At 48.3% G+C, this 20,165-nt stretch overlaps 7 protein-coding genes across 8 annotated transcripts; 3 read left to right on the plus strand and 4 right to left on the minus strand.

Annotated features, from left to right (window-relative positions):
• Positions 1-2,101: 2,101 nt before the first annotated feature.
• BDBG_17205 (uncharacterized protein) lies at positions 2,102-2,927 on the minus strand. The gene has a single exon (XM_031724981.1). The coding sequence runs from the start codon at positions 2,793-2,795 to the stop codon at positions 2,469-2,471; it is 327 nt and encodes a 108-aa protein (XP_031578793.1). The 5' UTR covers positions 2,796-2,927; the 3' UTR covers positions 2,102-2,468.
• A 261-nt stretch (positions 2,928-3,188) lies between these two features.
• BDBG_05167 (uncharacterized protein) lies at positions 3,189-5,898 on the plus strand. Its single transcript, XM_002624352.2, has 4 exons — positions 3,189-3,999; positions 4,083-4,144; positions 4,233-4,544; positions 4,717-5,898. The coding sequence occupies exons 1-4, from the start codon at positions 3,897-3,899 to the stop codon at positions 4,894-4,896; spliced, it is 657 nt and encodes a 218-aa protein (XP_002624398.2). The 5' UTR covers positions 3,189-3,896; the 3' UTR covers positions 4,897-5,898.
• A 61-nt stretch (positions 5,899-5,959) lies between these two features.
• On the minus strand, positions 5,960-7,530 carry BDBG_05168 (phosphoglycerate mutase; the record flags this gene model as incomplete). Its single annotated transcript, XM_002624353.2, has 5 exons — positions 5,960-6,409; positions 6,508-6,750; positions 6,806-7,024; positions 7,101-7,245; positions 7,427-7,530. 5 exons carry the CDS (start codon positions 7,528-7,530, stop codon positions 5,960-5,962), a joined length of 1,161 nt encoding a protein of 386 aa, XP_002624399.2.
• A 925-nt stretch (positions 7,531-8,455) lies between these two features.
• On the minus strand, positions 8,456-9,834 carry BDBG_05169 (uncharacterized protein). The gene is made up of 2 exons (XM_002624354.2): positions 9,334-9,834; positions 8,456-9,250 (listed from the first exon to the last, which is right to left on the minus strand). Exons 1-2 carry the CDS (start codon positions 9,583-9,585, stop codon positions 9,071-9,073), a joined length of 432 nt encoding a protein of 143 aa, XP_002624400.1. The 5' UTR covers positions 9,586-9,834; the 3' UTR covers positions 8,456-9,070.
• An 86-nt stretch (positions 9,835-9,920) lies between these two features.
• BDBG_05170 (cysteine sulfinate desulfinase) lies at positions 9,921-12,012 on the plus strand. Its single transcript, XM_002624355.2, has 9 exons — positions 9,921-10,105; positions 10,174-10,497; positions 10,627-10,664; positions 10,735-10,772; positions 10,864-10,943; positions 11,003-11,085; positions 11,179-11,312; positions 11,392-11,592; positions 11,706-12,012. The coding sequence occupies exons 2-9, from the start codon at positions 10,195-10,197 to the stop codon at positions 11,867-11,869; spliced, it is 1,041 nt and encodes a 346-aa protein (XP_002624401.1). The 5' UTR covers positions 9,921-10,105; positions 10,174-10,194; the 3' UTR covers positions 11,870-12,012.
• Positions 12,010-19,653, minus strand: BDBG_05172 (uncharacterized protein). The gene is made up of 2 exons (XM_002624357.2): positions 17,142-19,653; positions 12,010-17,068 (listed from the first exon to the last, which is right to left on the minus strand). The coding sequence occupies exons 1-2, from the start codon at positions 18,060-18,062 to the stop codon at positions 15,491-15,493; spliced, it is 2,499 nt and encodes an 832-aa protein (XP_002624403.1). The 5' UTR covers positions 18,063-19,653; the 3' UTR covers positions 12,010-15,490.
• BDBG_05171 lies at positions 12,054-14,872 on the plus strand. 2 transcript variants are annotated; one of them, XM_031722021.1, is made up of 2 exons: positions 12,054-12,913; positions 13,022-14,872. In XM_031722021.1, the coding sequence occupies exon 2, from the start codon at positions 13,115-13,117 to the stop codon at positions 14,414-14,416; it is 1,302 nt and encodes a 433-aa protein (XP_031578794.1). In that variant the 5' UTR covers positions 12,054-12,913; positions 13,022-13,114; the 3' UTR covers positions 14,417-14,872. The 2 variants fall into 2 exon arrangements, with proteins under 2 accessions (XP_031578794.1, XP_031578795.1); XM_031722022.1 differs by having other exon boundaries at positions 13,026-14,870.
• Positions 19,654-20,165: the final 512 nt, after the last annotated feature.

The raw sequence follows: 20,165 nt of genomic DNA on the forward strand, positions 1-20,165 counted from the left end.
CCCCGTAGTGTGCACTGAATTTCACTGGCTCAGCTGAAGCCTGAAACCTTGCTTGAGTCCCGATTGTCATTTCCAAACTAACCCCCTCCCCCCAAATCCCCAAATCATCAACCATGGTGGCTGGAAAAAGTAAGAATAAGTTTGGTGGTAACTATAGCGTAGGTTGTGTTTTCTTTGGTAAGGGACCCCGGATCAGTTTCTTCCTCTGGAAGAGCGAGGTGGATGTTATTTGGTGTGGGGTGGTGGCTTGAATCAGCGCGTGATTGCAAAATATTTAAGTTATATAAAATGGATTGAGATACATTTTGAAGCACACACACACACACATATATATATATATATCTCACTATCATTGATCCCCGACATGCCATCTGTATATAACACACGTTCATAGCTTTTGTCGGGAATTATATACCAATCGACAAGAAAAGAAGATGTCAACAAAATGTCTCAGATAACTGAGTAGGGAGAAAGCTTGCTGTGCAACGCCCAACCTTTTTACGATTTCCTGTCAGCTGCCAGCCCGGTTCTGTTTCTTGTCTGAAAAGCTGGCCGGCCAATCAATTGGTGGGGGGGGGGGGGGGTCGCGGCTGTGTGGTGGACAGGAAACCACCGCCGACCTGCTCAGTGTCGAAAGGTCACTCTCGCTCTCCATTTCCCCATTTGGAGTCTTTCTTTGAGCGAGCAGCTGCCCGTCTGGCCCGTGACTTCAGGAGTGCGTTTGCTGGGTCAATCCCTTCTTCTGTTTTCCAAGGGACTCGCGCTGAAATGGCACGCTACTTACTCCCCTCTATCAAATATATTCCAGCTGCTACCAGTGTGTGCTGTGCTGCAGTGTCTCATGTATGTATTTGCACGGTGATGATAACTTCGTCTGTGCTTTTTTTTTTTTTTTTTTTTTTTTTTTTCTTTTTTGAATCTGTTCAACCATTGCATGTAAATCGACTCATGCGAGCATCCACGCGGAGTTTTGAGGAGAGAGTTCCTTTTCTTTTCTTTTTTTTCTCTTCCCCGACTCGTGCGAAGCTCCTAAAACTGTATAGGGGAGGGGAAGGCATATATATTTATATATATGCCCCTTGCCGCTGTCGGTCAAATGGACAACATCTGTTTCCTACACCAAATCAATCCGCTGAACGATTCTCCTGGGAAATGTCAGATAGCTATTGGCTGGCTGGGGTATATAGATAGGGAGGCTCCTTGATACATGTAAAAGCAAGGGCTGCTGCTGCTGCTGCTGGTGGTGGTGGTGATCGTGGTCGGTCACTGACTCATGATCAAAAAGAGATGCTATTTATCATTTATCGGTTCAGAGATATATGGGGCTGGCTGGGGATTTTGGGAGAGAGCTGGTTGAGGTGGTAAGCAGTCTATGGATAAACGAAAAAGTAATAAAAATTGTCTTCACCTTTTCATGGTTCCGTCTTGCGTGCTGGATGTAAGTGGTGGGTGGAGGCTGACTGACTTTAATCACTCCAGGAGGGTTCTCTTTAAATATTGATCTTCTGAGAAAGAACCAATCAAGCACTGTGATTAGGTCAAAGTGTACATGTGGTTGCCGTGAAAGAAGTTTCAGAATGGAGGAGTGAGACTAGAAGGATAGGGGGATATATTAGGAGAAGAGGAGATTTCGTTGACTATAGCATGATACATAATCAGCCTCATGTTTTTGCTTTCATTTCAGTATAGCGCATATGCATGGATCACGATTTTGTTTCCCGCATAAATGATCTACATTGATTCACTCTGTTAGGGACAAAACTTGCAGTGGTCCAAGTTATCGCCAATTAACGGCGGGCACAAAGTTAGCAGCAGGTTGGTAGGGATATGAATAGCACATCCTCCCCCTCCTCGACTGTAAAATTCATTCGAAATCGAAGAAGACCTCATCAATGTTAGGCATTCACAATATGAGGTGCTGTCGAGCGCCTATCCAATACCCTGAAATCTTAATGGCCAGCAAGACCAGCAGCAAGACCAGCAGCAAGACCAGCAGCAAGACCAGCAGCGAGGTGCTGGTGGTGTCTTTCACACTATTCCCAGCACCCTGACACCCCATACAGCCATATGGAGCCCATTCATTTTCCAGCAGATAGCAGCATGAAAATCACCACCAGAAAACTCAGCTATCTTCTCAGCATCATCGTTTTCACGCCAGCCCTGTTGTGAATGGCGAGGACCTGAAGGGAGCTTACATGCTGCCGAGCCGGACTCGGGGCCGGGTCTGCCTGGTCTCATTCATCTTGGACCTGGTGGACAGGTGTATCCTGGATGTTGATTGACCCAAGGGAAGCCATGAAAAGGAATGCGGCTGCGCGGGCGGGCGGGCATCATGTTATTATGTATGGGCTTGCCTGGGTGTAGATGGGGTCGAACACAAACACACAGGGCAGAAAAGAATGTATTCACCCCAGAACATTTCCTGGTGTGGAACATGGGCTCTTCATGGCCAGGGGAATCAGCAAGTTTCACTGTTTGAGATTGGTTGGGCTGGGAGTGGGTGTCAATATATGCGCCCTGATCCCATCCAGGCACGGAGCAACGGTATCATAAAAGGGCATTATGAAGGATATCCTCAAGTAGGTGACGGATATCGGCGCAGAGATTCTCTGATACGCATATACACCTGGGGGTAAAATTGCGCGGGGTGAGAGATAAGCAATCACCACACTACACTGCTGCGTCTCCTGACCCTGACTGTATGCATACAGATAGAAGAACAAGCCGGGTAAAAATGCGCAATGGCTCTCGCCTCTAGGTCCAAATGTGCTGAGCTCTATGCTAGGGATTCCCATTGAAGTGACTTGCTTATGAGATTTGGGAATAGAAAAGGACGGGTGTAGTTACCGCTTTCTCTAAAAATAAGACGTAACACCCTCTGAAAAGCTTGCTAGACGGATATTCACGTCCCGCCGCTGTCGGGAATTTCCCACCCGCGATGATTTTGGGATGTGATATCTGCCCCAGAACCACCTCGTGTCAAATGTTGTCTCTGGACCTTCAGACGCCAGGTTGATAACTGCTGTCTAGAGGAGGCAAGATATTGTTACTACCAACCTTCCCTTTTTTTTTTTTTTTTTTCTTTGGTTGTCAGGATAGTTATATATAGGATGAGTCTGTCGCCAAAGTCGAGAGGCTTGGCTCGCCCTGATTGGACACGCTGTTGTCATGTACCAAATACTTCCTCGAGACGGTGACAATGGCGTTGGCCCAGGTACTGCTACATCACGCCCCCCCCGGCACAGACCGCAAGCAGCCTCATCAACCTCCCTCCCAGCAAGCGTCATCCCGGCCGGAAACTTCTCAAGGAAATGAATAAAATACGATATCTCCTCCCTGCGAGATCCATCCAACCAACCTCCAGCTGCACTAAACCCCCCTCCGCTAAATAAGTTCGCCCAACGACATCCTCATCATCAATCATCGATCTCCGAATGTCCATCTGACCTGTCCACAGAACCCGGAATCTCTCCCCGTTTTCTTCGCAACCCCCAACCACCAACACCACCTTGGCTAGCCTCCATCTATAGCCAACCCCTCATCAACCACACCCCGTATCTCTCTGAATATCAAAACCGTTGCTCCACCGCTTCTCCACCGCTTCTCCTACACGCAGTCAGTCCTGACTTGTGACCTGCAGACCTGCAATAAGCGGGCTGCAGCTTGTCGCATCTCCCTCGCGCGTCTCTCCGTATCCTCTCGAATGCGGCTCCTCCTTCTCCTCCCTTCATAAAAAAGGGTTGTCCGACCGGTTGGCTGGCGGCCCTCTTAGTCTATACTCTAGCTTGCTCTTTCAGCGTTTGATACTGTCAAAGCTCCGTGGGGGAGGGGATAGTCTTTGATAGAAATATCACTGTGTGTTTGTGGTTGTTACCGCTGCTGCTGTTGTTGTTCGAATGATGGACGTCCATCTCGTGCCTGGCGGCGGGCGGCGGAACTATACGGGCTTCGTGACCAAGACCATCGTATATGCTGCGACGCTGCTTGTGTTTTTGACCAGTATGTATTTTGCTCATGCCTACTCTTCACTCGCTGTGTTTTTTCCTTTTTGGATATCAGACTAACAAGAACAACCATCACAGCATTCGCCCTGACGCTGGCGTCAATAGTCCTGCCGCGATGGATCAGCTCTCAGAGAGGAACGGTACGGCTGGCCCTTTTGTTTCCCCTGTCGCTACAAAAGTGAAAAAAAGATGAAAAATAAAAATACTCATTTGACTCTCCCTATGCAGTCTGCCGGCGTCTCCTACGGCCTCCACTATCGCTGTTTCTCCACTACCACCCCCAACACGACAACGACGACCACGACCTGCGTGCGCTTCCCGCAATTCGATGACTGCACCGGCGACGACCGCCAGTTCTGCTCCATGTGGCGCTCCGTCGGGTTCCTCATGTCCTTCGCCGTCGTGCTCGAGGGCATGACATTGATTACCTATATTATCATCTTGGCCGGCGGCAAGCAGATGCGCGAGTCTGGATGGCGGATTCTTTCCATGTTATTGCTTTTGGTTGCCCTGGTGCAGTGCGCCAGTATGGGGTTGGTGGTAGGTTCTATACTTTTCTTTTCTTTCTTTTCTTTTCTTTTCTTTTAATTCTTCAGGAACCCCTATTTGCCTTCATTCGGGATATTTGTAGAAAGTACCTTAACGGTTAACGGTTATAACCCGCTGCTTCACTGTATCATATAACTAACCTGCATACTCTACGTATATACAGTCTTACCTCAACGACAACGACGATCACTTCTACCTTGGCTTCCGCCTCGACGACTCCTTCATCATGTGTACCGTCAGCTGGTGTCTGGCCCTCCTCGCTGCTGCGACCATCATCTTCGCCGCTCGCGTCTTGCCCTCCGAGGGCGGCTACGAATTAATCGCTGAGCAACCTAATAGCTGAGCTGGCTGCTCATAGCCCTCTTCTTTTTTTTTTTTACTTTAATACAAATTACGTGAAATTATCCACAATCATGCTCTCGATATTGCTTTTCACCGCGGCGCTCTGGTTTGAAAGAAATACCCATATATCTGTAGGGCCAGAAGAAGCGGTGGCAGGGGAGGAAGATCTAGCACTTCTCCTCTCCTCACTTAACTCCGTTCAATTTCACATATTTATTGAGACCAATAAACCGCGCGCTTTGCTTCCTTTTTGCTTGTCTGATTGATTTGCCTGATTTGACCTGTTTGGTTTGGTTTGGTGGTTCTGAATTGGTCTATCTCTTTTCTCTATTCTGCCTCCCAGGAGTCCAGTCCCCAGTTCCGTAATATCTTTTGTTTTTATGCTTTTCTCCGGGCCTGCTCACCTGAGCTGAGCCGTGGTGGTTGTCATCGTAGTACGTCCATAATTATTAAACCCAACCCAACCCCACCCCCCCCAATTCTCCTTTTTTTTTTTTTTTTTTTTTTTTTCGAATTGGGTGTTCCGATGTCCCACCCCGGCATGAAAAAGGGTTTCAAATTCACCGTGTTCAGCGCCTTGTTCCGTTCCAGATGATCATTCTATGCCATTCTTCCTAACGTGCACGCAGTTCGCGGCCAATAAAATACCCCGATTTCCTCGATTCTCTATTGCTCAGTAATCTTACGCTCCGTGGTGTGCGTGTGTGGTTGATAATGAACAGGAAGCCCAATGAAGATATATATTCATGTGCGGGGAATATGGAATGTAGTATAATCTCTATTTTATGATTTGTTTCTGTATATGATTGATCGTGTTATACACCTCCCTCGGTCTTGGTTCGGGAGACTAGAAAAGTGAAGACCGAATAACGTAAAATGAAGACGGACGGTGGAAAGGGGGTATCTCAAAATTATAGAAAACTCGACGACAAACCATCCCATCTCGTTTCCATCCCGTTCCATTACATATAATCTCAAATAAATGGATAAATCAGCCAGCCAGCCAATCAATCACCACTCTCAACCGGCAGAAAAAAGGGGAAAAAATATGTCATAAACGACCCTCAATTCCTCAACTCCGTCCGCCCACCCTCCTCCCCCTCCCCTGCCACCAAACCCTCTCTGCACTCCGGCGCCTTCCCCGACGGCTCAACAACCTCGCCTCCCCGCGACCCCTCCCTCCTCACAATCCTCACAAGCACCGGAATCACTCCCCCCGTCTCCAGCCTAAACGCCCTATGCCCTACAACCTCCAGCAACGACGTAATCGCCCCCGAGTGCGCCGTTAGCGAAATATACGTGCTGCTCGGGCCGCTGTTGTGCTCGACGATGTCGTTTAGGAGCTGTCGGAGGCGGGCGGTGCGAGCCGAGTTGGACTCGCGCAGGTTTGGGTCCCAGAGGGGGTCGGTGGGGGCGAAGTTGGGTTCGAGGGTGTAGGTGGGATAGGTTTTTGTTATATGGGTTGTTGGAGAGCGGCGGTCGCAGGTGTGCACTCCTAGGGTTTCGCGGAGGAGCTGTTGGGGAGGCGCGTGTGTGTGCGGTTGGTTAGCTTTTGTGTTTTCTTTCTTTCTTTGCTTTTTGCAGAGTGCGATGTTGGGGGAGTAATGCATACCTCTTTCACAACTGGTTTGAATGGCCTGTCTGGCGGGAGTGGTAGGTTGTTAAATGTTAATTTTGCTGTTTGCAGGCATCGATCCAGGGGGCTGGTGTAGTATGACTGTGGAAGGGGTATGTGGTCTTGTATCTGGGCGGCCCATGTGGCGCGGGCATGAAGGGCCTGGGTGATGCCGGTTTCTGTCAGTCGAGCGTCAGACCAGGTTATGCTGCCGTTGCCGTCGAGTTTGGACCAGTAGCACTAGAAGGGCGATTAGTTTGAGAGTGTTGTCGATGTTAAGGGTACATGCACATACATCCCACGCCTCAGTTCCGTAAAGTTCCTCTGCAACGTTATGGTAACCCTCGCCATGCCGGCCCATGTAGAAGAGTTTGAATTCCGTATGCTTGTCTGCGTGGTCGTTTAGAGACTGGAGTTTGTAGGCGAAACGCTCCCATTGCGTCTTCTCATAGTTTGGATCGAAATCCTTATCTGTGTCATAATTTTGGATTATGAGGCCGAATGCACTTGCTGACTATGTTTTATTAGCTACGCAAGGCCCCCCCTCTCCTTTCGGATTCCACTCTGAGGGTAGCAGATGCCGAACATACATAGTCAAAATCTGCCGGATCTGTTGTGGGATCATCTTGAAGGAAGTATCCCGTCACGGTGGTATATTCGAGATGTGAGAGAGCTAGTGATTCGCTCATGGCGGCGAAGAGGGCGAACACCACGGTAACGGCGAGAAGGAAGGGGCTGGGCGTGGAAGGTTTAGTCAGTCAGTGCATTAATAACTAGTTAACCGTTGTCGTAAGCAATGGCTAGCCAGACTATCCATGGATCAGTATATCCCGATAGTGGCCGGGACGGAGAACCCTGGTGGACCCTCAAAAATGATAGCATTCTCAAGTAGAAATCTGGAGCTTCAAGAACTCACATCACAACGTCAACGCGACAGTAACTCTCCCACCTTCTCCTTAACGCTTCTCCCCGTCGTTCTTCGCCGGGTTGTTGCCAGTACGCTTTCAGAAAGCGCAACATATATGCGGCACGACGGGCGACGTTATCGGGTTACCCGCAACCGCAGCCACAACGGCGTGCTTGCTCCCTTAGGCCCGTGCTTGTAGGGGATGTCTTGGTTGGCGGGGCCTTGGGGTGGGTTGAGGCTGTCAAGATTAGGGATGGTGACGAGCGCCGGCACCATCGCATAGTGGATTCTTATTACTAGGGGATTCAGTGTCCAAGTAGGCGGGTTGACATCACGTCAAGGGTTGGACATTGGCAGGACTGTCTTCCAGACCGTGTTCCGTATAATAGAATTAGTAGCAAAGCAGAAGAATGAAGGGAGAGGAGTCGATTAACTGCGAATGATCTTCTGGAGCAGATGGAATTGCCTGATTGGGACAATTTGAGGCCAGCGATGATGACGGGATCTTATTGGCTGAAACAAAATATGACTAAGCATAATATAACACCAAGACTAGCCAATCAGAGCTCCCCTCTTTTTCGAACCTCCTTCCAACCTCTTCCTCATACGAACTGTCGAGATGCCAATGACAATGACAATTAAGTTACAATGACAATGACAATGACAATGACAATGAAGAGAAGACCAATTCAACTCCCCAAACCATGCAGTGTCGTTGAGCTGCATTAGTCGTCACCTAACAATCAATCCTCAACTGGCTCAGCTCTCTTCCCGTGGAGGATCTCACCCCTCTGAGGAGGTAGGACATGCGACTGCATCTCAAATATGAAACTCTTCCATGTTTGGAGTATGTGGCTGCGTAGGTAACCTTGTTTTGCTAGACCTCCCTTGTAGGCAACCCTGTGGTGTTGTCAAGTTCTGGAATCAACATCTAGGCTCCGAATGTCAACTTGTACGACCAGAATGGCTCACATCCGATGGGGAGGCACACCCATGCTTACAATTACTTTGCCTAGGTGAGCAGCGAGAATGAGCATCAGATGAGGGTATCCGACCGTGGTGAGTGTATATACTCTTTTAACTTGATTGATTCAGAGCCCGGGGTCCTCGTTTTGAGGAAATGCTATGCACAGGACCCTACAGAGCATTCCTGCCAAACACCATCTCATTTCTATATCGGGGGAGATGATGCGTATTCATTTACAAGTCTATTGACACTCTTCGTCAAATTGCCCGGTATATATCGAGACTCGGCCATTCTCATGCTGAATTGGCAATGCCTCGATCATATTCATGAAATCTGTCACGTTATTTCGAGCGGTGCGAGTGACGTACCCTAGGTAGCAATCTGCACATATGAGGATGAACAATAGTGCGCACATTCTTCAGGATGTTTCAGATCTCCGTGCGATGCGGTTTGGCTCAGCTTGATGCCAGATCCCATACAACTTTCAGTCGAATATTTATACTCCAGAGAGAAAGATCATCGCAAGGAAGATGCCACGAGGCTGCCTGTTTGTTTTATTTTATTTATTTATTTTTTGAAATTACTCAAAATGCAAATTGATCATACAGTCATGAACTAAAGTGACATACAATTTGAACTCTCAACCGGCCATCGAAAGGAAATAAAAACGAAAATATACCCCAGAATCACAGCGTGTCATACTCATGTCCGCTCTCTCTCGCCTTAGTCGCCCGACTAAACTCACCGGTCTCAACCTCCCGCTCCCCTTCTATCGCGATCGTCTCATTCTTCCGCACGCCCTCTGGATCCTTCATCGCGCGGTCAACAGCTGCATTCACGTTTCCACGAATGTTTTCGCCGAGTCCCTATAGTTTTCGTTTCATTAGCAAAGGTCGGCTAAACAAATAATTACACTCTATTTATCATCATTTTAGTTCTTGACACTTACGTGAACACCCGCAACGGCTGATTTGATGCCGTGGCCTAGACCTGATCCGGTTGTTGTCCCCGCTCTTGTACCCGCTGTTGTTCTCGCTGTTGTGCCCGCTGTTGTGCCCTTGTTAGGAGAATCCGTGGGTGGGTGTTGGGTCGCGGCGTCGGCTGTGTGGGACTGTTCGGATCGTTGATTGAAGGTGCCTGTTTCTTGCCCCACTGAAAGGTCGCTTTGGAATGGTGGCGGGTGGTATGTGTTTTGCGCCATTGTTGTGTGATGTGTTCGGATGTCGAGATGAGGGTTGAGCTGTTTATATTGAAGCACAGCGGAATCGTAACGGGCAATAGGATGGAATCGATGGAATCGAATTTTTTCTCTGCCTATTTATTTGAATGTTGCCTGATAAATCTTAGGCGCTGTTTTTCGCATAACCTTTTTGAAGAAGCGTGTCTGTGTTGAATGAAATACCAAGAATAACTAATTCTTAAATATGCATATATTATAGTTCTTGACCTCCCTGGTTTTTTCTCTGGGTATGACATCAACCCCCCTATGACATCATACACAAAACATCCACTCAATCGAAGCTCAAGCTCGCAAGTTCTACTTCGCCCACAGACTTCTTCTAGGTAAAACGAGCTTCCCAGCGAAAAGGTTTGTTTGTCGAGGTTCAGATCCCTGGTCTCTTCTTACATCAAGGTGTCGTCAGAATTGCTGTACATGTTAACAAAGTCGTCCATTCCTGCTGAGATAAATATAAGGAGCTATCTATATCTCTTCTCTACATGTAAATAGCTAATCCTGATGCCCTAGTTATTTTTTTTTTATTTTTTATTTGGTTTAGTAACAGTTAAGATCTGAATTTCAATCATCAAAATGATCCCAATAACTCGATCTGGCGTCCCTATTCCTTGCAACGTGCTATCCCGCCTCGTCGTGCCAGCACAAAGCATCCCAAGAACAACCGCCCCGCGACCCTTCTTCTGCGGAGTGAGATCGGAGGGAAATAATAATGATATCACTAGGAACTTCTCCGCTTCAGCGCTAGCTAAGAAGGAATCTAAAGTCAAAACGCTTTTGCAGGACAAGCAACATGGGCTTGGATTCGCGAGGTCAAATCCAATTCCTGCAAAGCCGAGGAAGCGGGGTGTCACGGAGATTAGAGGGCCGTATTATTCGGTATGTTCGCTTTTCTTTTTCTTTTTCTCTTTTCCTCGCTCTTCTGCCATTGTTCATTTCATGAGGACAACTATGAGAGGGTAATTGCTGGGTTGAACAAGTCGAATGCTGACGCTCGTGGTCATGTAGGTGATGGGGAAAAGATACCTGGCGGATGTTCTTGAGACGTGGGTATCAGTTTCACTATTATATTCGGTTAGGTTGGCTTGAACTGATCTGACACTACCTCTTGAATAGGATGGGTTACTATGTGGACGGGCTGAAATTTTCAGGAGGTTAATTAATAACTACGGACTTCCAAGTAGTTCTACTTCAAAAGGCACTGTGTTTTGATAACTGACAGGAGACTTTTTGAATTATTGGTAGGCTCCTTTTCGCTCTTTGAAGAGAAGAAACTGAGGGAATTGATCGACCTTGCTCATGAGCATGGTGTTTACGTCTCCACGGTTTGTGTCATCATTCTAAGCATCATCGCAGCACAGGATGCTAACAATCAAGTTGGTAGGGCGGCTGGGCGGAGCACCTCCTCACACACCACGATGCGCCTTCTGTAATGGAAAAATATCTGCAAAAATGCAAAGATCTGGGGTTGGTCTTGAAGAATATTCACTCTAAAATGAATCGGAGAGTAATCCGCCCGTTTCAATTCGGGATGGTGACCTGACAATTTCCGTGAAATAGGTTTGATGTTGTCGAGATTTCTTCTGGATTCCTCTCGATTCCTGCAGACGATTGGCTCCGGCTGGTGGATAAAGTCCACTCGTATGGTCTCAAGGCAAAGCCGGAGCTAGGCATCCAGTTTGGGGCTGGCGGAGGTATGTGTGTTCATTGTCCCCTGTCATATTTACCTCAATAAATTTCGAGACAGACTCAAAACTGACATATTGAAATCAGATACTTCTGTCGCTGAGCTTGAAGCATTCGGCACCAACGATCCTGGAAAATTGATCAATTTAGGCAGACGATTCCTCGACGCTGGAGTCGAGCGGCTAATGATTGAGAGCGAGGGCATCACAGAGAACGTCAGGTCCTGGCGAACGGATGTGGTTTCACAGATCATGAAGGAATTACCACCGGAGCAGGTTATGTTTGAAGGTATGCAATCCCAGAGTTCTGACTCTTCGTTTATAAGTTTTGAAAGCCCGCATATCATGAGCTTGCTCTTAGCATACGGGCTGACGGGGGTTTTTTGGGGGCAAACAAAATAGCTGCCGACCCCCGCGTGTTCAATTGGTATATCCGTGAGTTTGGGATCGATGTGAACGTCTTCGTCGACCATTCGCAAATCGTGCAGTTGTCGTGTCTGCGACGTGGGATCTGGGGTATGGCAGACACTTTTGGCAAGGTTGTTTCATACAGACCAGCAGAGTGAACCTGCCTGTACCCAGTTGGTTTTATCCATTGGGGTCTCGTAGTGGTGGTTTTGCAGCCCATTGCGGCTTGTGATAGATCGACATAATCGTAATATAAAAGATATATATATATATATATATTATTTATTTATTTATTTTTGGCAGTTTTGTAGAAGGTTACTACTACTTTAACGCAAACCATAGCCCACACTCAACTCGACATAACCATCTTGTATCACCAGTCTCGCTCATAGTAATGATATTTATATTCTTTATATTCTCGGATTCCTCCCCTCGATGGACCCTAATCCTAGCTTCACTCTGACCGCACAGAAAACACGACTGTGCTAAAGAGTCATTCTGACATTCAAACATCAACTTCTGAAAAGCAGCTTATAATACTTCATTCGGCCTTCAATTTTACTATTAGCAAGCTTTTATATTCGCTTTCTTCGGCTCTCGAAACAAGTATATCTTAAAGGTAGCAAGCAGCCTGCGCAAACCTGCATCTCGCATCGAACCATCCCCAGACAGTCGCATGTAACTTTCCGTCATGGGGACGCTACTACACAGAGCATAAATACTGGTTATCTGCTTCCAAAGCGTACCGTTTTTGCAGATGTGGATATCATGGCATACTGTGTCGTCTGCTTATCATGGTTTGCACGTTCGTCTCCTCTGAATTCAAGGCTGGTTATAACATAACCATTCTAATCTGCGAGGCTTAATTTTCTGCTTTCCTTTTCAGAGAAGGTCATCCTTGATTTTATCACAGAGAAAGAGGAACATGTATGTGAAAATATACGTGGTGCCAATTGGATATCAGAGAGACAACAATCGCCGCGGATTGGTGGCCTCGCACTGGCTGCTGGGACCGACTGGAGTAATGCACTATGTTAGATTAGAGGGCACGTTTCATGTGTTTTTGTATTCTGCTCGTTATATCGACTTTCGTCTCCTTGTTTTCTATATTCTTCCGCACCCAATATTTGACCGAGCGCGGGCCGCCGTTGAGTCAGAATAGTAACGCTGGGCGGTGTATATTCACATTTCTATATTCCCAGGTATGAAGTCCAGGCTATATTTGTTTGATGTATATCTTTAGTCCAGAGATTCAATATCATATTATTTAGTTGAATCCCCCTTCGAAACTAACTACTGAGTTGCCCCAGGTAGTCTCTCTCCACCAGATTCGATAGCTTCCATGGGAACATAGCAGCTATATATCCCTGGTCTACCCATATATCAACACCAGTCAAAATAATATGGTGGGTTTGGGCGAGTTCTTCGCTGCCGCCAAGGGGAAGAGAAAAGCGTCCGGAAGGCGTCACAAACCCGGGGGCAGCGATCCAAACCAAGCATGGTCCCTGATACCCGGTATTCCAAACCTGGTTGATCTAACCGCAGGGGTTAAAGATATATGGGAAGGGTATAACAGCGAGAGGAATGGGAGAGTATACCGGGACGAAATGCGGAAAACCGGAGACGCAGTCAGGCAAGGCATCCCCAGCATTCAAACATGCGCACAATCTCTGGCCGTCTTCTTCAAGCGCAAAAACGCGTTCGATCTGTTTTCGGCATTCCTTGACGGGCTGCGAGTCGTCGCTCAGTTCGTTGAGGTTCTTCAGGGACGGTCTGCTCTTGAGGAGATCGGCCGTGACATCCATCGTGAGCTGCAGGCACAGACGGGGTTGAAAGCTCCCAAAACCTTCGCAAAGCAGGTCTATAAAGTTATCAGGCATCAAACCTCGTTGCTTCACGAAGATGGTGTCCCGCATTTCTACTTCCTGTACCACCCAGACACCGACTGGCACGGGTACTTCTTCGACATCGTTTCTCAAAACCCGCTCCCTCCGAACCTCCTGGGCGTATCCGAAAACCTGGACGCCCTCTGCCTGTGGATGATCTTCCTGAGACAGCATCTTGACAGAGACGACAACAGAAGAGCGCGGTTCCATCTCATCATCCCCGCCTATCGACCTATGCTCATCAAGGATCCGCTGATTTTCCCAGACAAGCTATTCCCGCTTACTGTCCAGGGCCTAAAGCACGACTCCAAGGAGTACGTCTGGTTTAACCTACCGACCCTAAACGACACCCACGCCTACTCTCTTGACCTGAAAGATGTCGGGAACATATATCAGCCGCCGAGTAACGGTCAAGACGCTGCGGCAGCGACCACATTTGCCGCCTCCACCGCAGGGTGGATCGGGATAACCCTCTGGGCAACCTCCCTGGCAGCCCCGATCCTCGCCCCCTTTGTCCTTATGGGTTCAGGGGTGAGTGGCATGGTCGGCGCCGTGCAGGCTACCAAGCATGTCCATGAATCCTTTAAACAGAAACTACCCCGAGTGCTGGGACAGCAGCGCATAGATGACGATAACGCGGAGTGTGGTGATGGCAATGGCAACAACAACAACAATAACAATAACGGGAGCAGCGCTGACAGCACGAACCAGCCTGTAAGTGCGGGGGAGTTCACGGTTCAGCCGGGTACTCATATAGTATCCCACAGGCGCCACTACGAGCATGAGAACCGCCGACGGCGCCGTAGACGACACCGGTAGTAAACTCGACTCGTGAGTCGCTTGCGGATGGGGTTGCTCCTATGTCATTTCTTTTCTATACGACATCTATATTTTTTTTATTTTCGCGACCTTTATTTACAGGGAGGATAGGTGCCAAATGAGCACCTCCCTTTTTATTACTATTTTGTTATTTTTATTTTATAAAGGCTAACTAATTATTCTCCTTACTCTAATAACTATGACCTAGAAGCTAGAAACTACCTGATTATCAAGATCTCCAGCTGGAGTAGGTCGTATAAACAGCCGACATCCGTACCACTTCTTATTATTTCTAACTCTGGTCATACATAATTACAACTTGAGATTGTTCTCAATTTCGTTATCCGCAATCCCCCATGGAAACTTGCTGTACTATGATGTAAAGCGAACGAAGAAGCAATAGATATCTCTAATACTAATTCATCTCTAGAATAGCATATAAAATTTACACTGCCCGTATCAAGAATATAACCAATCTCAAAACAAGGCTTGTCGATCTGTCCAACCTAATCGTATTTTACCCCTTCGTTTAGTATTCATTGTGTTGTTTACTCCCACACTGCTTCTTATATTTAATCCTAGGCCCTCTTGGATTGGACGGGTAAAAAGCGGGGAAAAAAAAAGAATAAGTGGACCATTGGGAATATCAATTCGCCTCAGTGAGGAGACAGAGGAGGGGAAATTCGTGACATGTTAGCTAAGGTGCGAGAGGAAGATGGTGCTAAATCCAAGAAGCAACCGAAATGTTAAATAAATGAGGGGTATATAGAGTAAGTAATAAGACGACAAAATACAAAAACTGAAAGGCCGGAAAGCGGATAGTTACCCCGTTGAAGGCGCTGGGGGAAATGATGACGGGGGGAGTAACTTAATAAGTAAACATGGACGTAAGAGGGACGAAGAGGCTGCGATGTCATGTCGTTCTGTTTTTGTCCGGCATCTGAAGGGGTGAAAAGAGATGCACACGGAATATCAAAATATTCAGCAAAAGCAACCGCCACCCTCGGGCTTGTGCTTCCTGGTTCCGTCGCAGCTGCTAACATACCACATGTTGACTTCGAAGCCCGAACAAAATTACCGTTTTTCTGACTGTTGGCTCCTGCTTGAGGTAGCTGAATTGGGCTCTATCGGTGCTGGGTAATCGTGATGAGAGCGGAACTGCGTTCTTGCGAGGGATAGGGCCATGAGGGCGTCAGGACAAGCAACTGCGCTGTTCTCAGAGGCGTGTGCCCTGTTGTTTCGTACGTTCTTTGTTGATCTCCCTATTCGGGCTATCGTATCGAAATTGGATGGCATATTCCTGCTTAGTGGGCTGTTGCTCTGCTGGGCTTCTATGTGGCGTCCTAGTCTGGAAATGAGGTGTTCCCTATCGTTTGTCACTGTTGCTTGTTTGCCGACTATCGAGGTAGGAGTGGCTGGAATTTTCGCCCCGCACTGCTCCCTGGTAGGGCTTAGATCGCCTTGCACACGTTGGTGGCAAATGCGATTAATTTCGGCCGCCCTGGATAGCTGGTTCGATTTCGAGAGGTTTCGGGTAACATGAGGTAAGAGGATAAAGGCAACGATTGACATGATTGGGGAGACAAATAAGCATCCCCATGCTAGTAATAGTACCGACATGGTGGTGCTCGGTTCTCGCCATTCAGAATGGGAAGTTGATCTGTTTCGAACGGCATGTGGCATCCCCGTTTTTCTAATTGAATGGAATGGTTGCCTGGATTTGGAACAAGGGATAAATAGAGATGAAGATCGCGTAGCTAGCCTTAATATCGTTCTCAATATTAGACGAACGACGCGTAGAGACGCTATGGCCATTGAAGAATCATCGGTTTGGGCGCGGTTTGTAGCCCTACTCTGGCCATCTCTGTAGACGGACTCAACGTCTCCACGTATTGTTGGTGGCTCCGGTACCACATTCAGACGTGAATTCCTCGGTCTGTCTCCAGCCCACGCAGGAGCAGAGACGGCTGCGTCGACGCGCCTGTGGTCAGGGATTCTCCCTCCAGAATGCTCTAGCATAGGCCAAATTGGAGTATCTCCCGCGATGCCGCCGGAGAGATGTGGATTGAAGGACGAGGAAGGCTGTCCAGGACTTGCAATTATATGAATATGCAGATCCTGTACTGGCCCGAAAGACCCAGGCAAACCAACTGCATTCTGTGGACGCGATGGAATCGGGGCCTGAGTTTCTGTCCTTGTCTGCAGCAGGTTTGGCGGATGCGATTGAAGGACATGTCTCGGGTCGCAGTCCGTTGACCCGATCGGTGATTGCCTCTCAATCAATTGCAGTGTTCCACGATTGATAATCGGTTTGTGAACCTGGCGCATAGACCTGGCTTTGGCCATAATTATAAGAGGTGGCGTCGTGGGTTCCTCCGATCCACAACATCCGAGGCATTGTGGATCGTCGAATGGCCGGTCTCGTTCTCCGTGGCATTGCCAGGTGATCTTGGGAACGGGGCACCCGTCTAGTGGGGACGAGGATTCCAGCGGCCCGCTTGATGGCCGGACATTGGTGCGACGCCAGCGATCTCCGCTCGAAAGCGGTAGGATAGCGCCTGAACAATGCGGTGAAGGGTTTTGGACATGCTTCATCAGCTTCTTTCGCTTGACGGTGGTGATGGCGGATTCCGTTTTGTCGACACATGTGCACTAAAAATTGAGGCGTTAGTCCAAAATATTATAGGGGAAAGTACGATTGAAGACAAAGTGGAACAGAACATACCCGCTTGCGTTGCTTGCGGTGCCATTCACAAGCACCCTGTCTACGGACAGCGATATATCTCTGGCGCTCTTCGTGGGTCTTTGGGCGATGCTTCCTCGGCAGAGATGTGGTTTCGTTCAGATTCATGTCCAGGACCATCTCGACTCCACCAGTTGCAGGTGGTAGTGTAGTTCTTGAAGGTCCGGCGGATGCTGACCCAGCCCTTGTCATAAACGCGGGGGAGAGTTCCGGGACAGTGCCAGTTGATGAACCGGGGGATCCAGTCACGGAGAAGGAGTTAGTATCGAATGACGAATCGCTTAGGGTGGTCGAGCTATGTTGCCAGACCATTGACTGGGCAGAGGGATTGCAGTCTTCCAGGAATCCAGAGCTAATATCGTTTTGAAGTTGCAGGTACAACTCAATTGAAGCATCTATCTGCTTCGTCCTCTGCGATACAGGTCGAGTATCCTTGGCTGCTCTGGCCAAGGCAAGATCCTTGAGCGTGGATTTAACCCAGTTCAAGCGCTGGGTGGAGTCATCTAAATCGGGGGAGGGTAGAGCGGATTCAGGAAAAGTGGAATCAGGAGAGAACAAGTTGGGCGAGGCATGACCCATTTGCAGAGTATCAAACCAAATGGAGGACGGGTCAGGGAGGGAATTGAAGTCGGTGGAACAGATGTCGTTCAAGGCCGAAGTAGATAGAGGGATGGAAGGCTCGCTAGAGGCAAACAAGTCTGGGTTGAAATTGTCCCAGAGCGAACTATCCAAGGGAAAATGATCGAGTTTAGAGAGATCAATCGACTCGCAGTCGGCTGTGGGGTAGGTATCAAATTGGGGCATGCAAGAGAAGTCATCAAAAGCAACATTGGGGAGGTTTAGGTCCAGAAACTCAGTGTCCTCCTCGACACGAGGGGATTGATAGTGGAAGGAGGTGGTCATTACGCAAAGAATGTGGAAGAGTTAAGAACGTATAGATGTGTATGTATGTATATCTGCCCTAGGAATACAAGAAAAAGGGCTGGAAGTTGTGAGGCGGATGAATATACAGGAGAGATATCTCAGGAATAATGTATCTAGAAGTAATCCACCAGACGCTGAGAAATGCGCGTAGGGAAAGGTGTTACCTGCTTCTATAGATAGAAGGGCAACCTTGGAGGGATTGCGCTGGAGAGAGTGGCACCAGATTCAGATCTCTCTCTCTCATACAGTCTTTGTCGAGCACACTGATGCCTATAATCTCTCTCCCGTTGCACGAATAGGAGGGAGATCAAGGTTGAACGGATTGGGCAAAACGAGAGGGAGGATGGTACTCTTCCCCGGGGCGAAGAAGAGACGGACGAGGCGAAACAAAAGAGAATAAAAAGGAGAATTAAAAGAAGGGAAGAAAGGGTGAAGAAGAGAAGGTCTGAGTTCTTTAAGGCCACGGCGGGGGGCTGAGGCAGCGCAAGTCGATGGTCGATGCTGATCTTCGGCGGTTGATGATGATGTCGTCGCGCTGGGCTGAGGCTGGCCCGCGGAGAGATTGAGCCGTGTTTAGCGCTGGCTAGCGCCAGTTAGCGCATGCTAGTCCTGATTAGGAGGTGCCAGACACGCCTGTGATTGGCGGCTTCCCAATTGGGTTTCCCCGACTTAGGGTTGCGCTAAACTCGTTACGGTGCCCGCTCTTTATGTAAGCAGCCTGGAGGGGTGTTGACGGGATCTGATTGGCCAATCAGAGCCTGCAACTTCGGAGATGACTCAGGCCTCACCAAGCAATCTGGAACTAAATAAACATCCCGATATCAAAGAGGGACCAAGTAATCCAAGGATATGTGTAATTATTGACTATTGCCCTGATGAAATACTCTGTACAAGTGAGATGGTGCATGTTCTTATACCTCTGCCTGCCACATTGAAATAACTAATTTAGATTTGTCATGTCATGATGCCAGCCCATCCTCTTTGAATTATCAACAGCCTGTCCGCCGCTTAAATAACTTGATCGCAGGATATATAGTATGACAGTTCCTGAGGAAACAATCCCTAAGGAATTTGGATTTCTAATGTGATTTGGTCAACAAACATTCCTGCCATCTCTGAATGTCCCGAATTTGATAGGTCTATCTATAATCACTTCATTGAGCACCCTGCAACAGCCCTCATGAAAGGAGCACAGGATGGTTGGCTAGAGACAGACGAGTGAGAACGCATTTCACGTCACCTCTCTTTCTTTTCTCAATGTTGACTTTGTTTTCTTCATTTAAACCCCCCGGGTTCCGACCCCTTCCTCCATTCTCTCGCTCAAGGCAAAACGCAGCTGTCAACAGATTACGCAGCCCCTCACAGCGCGCCCGTGAAGCGGTTTCCCTAAGTCATAATAACTTCCATAGGCATAGAACACACAAGAACCTAAAGTCGCAGTTCGATAGCTACAGTGCAGTGACGTGGTTTTGCTGCCCGGCATTGGCAGAGGGGTGGTGGTGGTGCCACCCGAATGCGGTAGTCCCGCGGTTATCTAAAGAACGGAGGTTCATTTTGGTGGGATCAAGCTCTCTTGTAAAAGGCGTTTATTTCTGCTTCAGCTTGGGAGTTTGGGTGATTCGCCCATACCCACAGATGACTCATTTCGCGGTTATTTGGGAACCTGATGCTGAGATACTGACTCCAGGTTAGCTATGAAGTACGGTTCTAACTGCGACGCATCGTCCAAATGTTGGACCACCCCACTGACGCCCTAGGATCTTGGTATACCTCGCACGTGCTTGTCGCTCATGTTGCTCCTTACAATAACATTACCACAATATATATGTGGGCTACTTTCCACCGCCGCGTCTCACCCTCACCACCTACCTTCGTTTCTGAGAGTGGAAACCCGCCAGAAAGGTTCGGGGGGCCGAAGAGAGGGGGCGAGTGACTTACAGTGACAGGAGGGAGATGCACCAGTATGGTTTCCCCAAGGCAGCACCCAGTGGCTTGCGCTGGTTAGGTTTGGGGATTGGTATTTGGGCAGTCTATGGACTGACTGGGTAAAGACGGGATGAGGGCATACCAGCACAGGGCTGG

This window comes from Blastomyces gilchristii (genome assembly GCF_000003855.2).
Source record: "Blastomyces gilchristii SLH14081 genomic scaffold supercont1.10, whole genome shotgun sequence".
NCBI classification, from domain to species: domain Eukaryota; kingdom Fungi; phylum Ascomycota; class Eurotiomycetes; order Onygenales; family Ajellomycetaceae; genus Blastomyces; species Blastomyces gilchristii.

Coding starts and splice junctions, on each gene's coding strand:
- BDBG_17205 (XM_031724981.1), bottom strand. CDS start 2,795: ATGGGAATCCCTAGCATAGAGCTCAGCACATTTGGACCTAGAGGCGAG.
- BDBG_05167 (XM_002624352.2), top strand. CDS start 3,897: ATGATGGACGTCCATCTCGTGCCTGGCGGCGGGCGGCGGAACTATACG. Junction 4,000..4,082: donor GCTGCTTGTGTTTTTGACCA/GTATGTATTTTG, acceptor CAACCATCACAG/CATTCGCCCTGACGCTGGCG. Junction 4,145..4,232: donor TCAGCTCTCAGAGAGGAACG/GTACGGCTGGCC, acceptor CTCCCTATGCAG/TCTGCCGGCGTCTCCTACGG.
- BDBG_05169 (XM_002624354.2), bottom strand. CDS start 9,585: ATGGCGCAAAACACATACCACCCGCCACCATTCCAAAGCGACCTTTCA. Junction 9,251..9,333: donor CAGCCGTTGCGGGTGTTCAC/GTAAGTGTCAAG, acceptor CGAAAACTATAG/GGACTCGGCGAAAACATTCG.
- BDBG_05170 (XM_002624355.2), top strand. CDS start 10,195: ATGATCCCAATAACTCGATCTGGCGTCCCTATTCCTTGCAACGTGCTA. Junction 10,665..10,734: donor CTGGCGGATGTTCTTGAGAC/GTGGGTATCAGT, acceptor CCTCTTGAATAG/GATGGGTTACTATGTGGACG. Junction 11,086..11,178: donor CAAAAATGCAAAGATCTGGG/GTTGGTCTTGAA, acceptor TCCGTGAAATAG/GTTTGATGTTGTCGAGATTT.
- BDBG_05171 (XM_031722021.1), top strand. CDS start 13,115: ATGGTGGGTTTGGGCGAGTTCTTCGCTGCCGCCAAGGGGAAGAGAAAA.
- BDBG_05172 (XM_002624357.2), bottom strand. CDS start 18,062: ATGACCACCTCCTTCCACTATCAATCCCCTCGTGTCGAGGAGGACACT. Junction 17,069..17,141: donor ACCGCAAGCAACGCAAGCGG/GTATGTTCTGTT, acceptor CTCAATTTTTAG/TGCACATGTGTCGACAAAAC.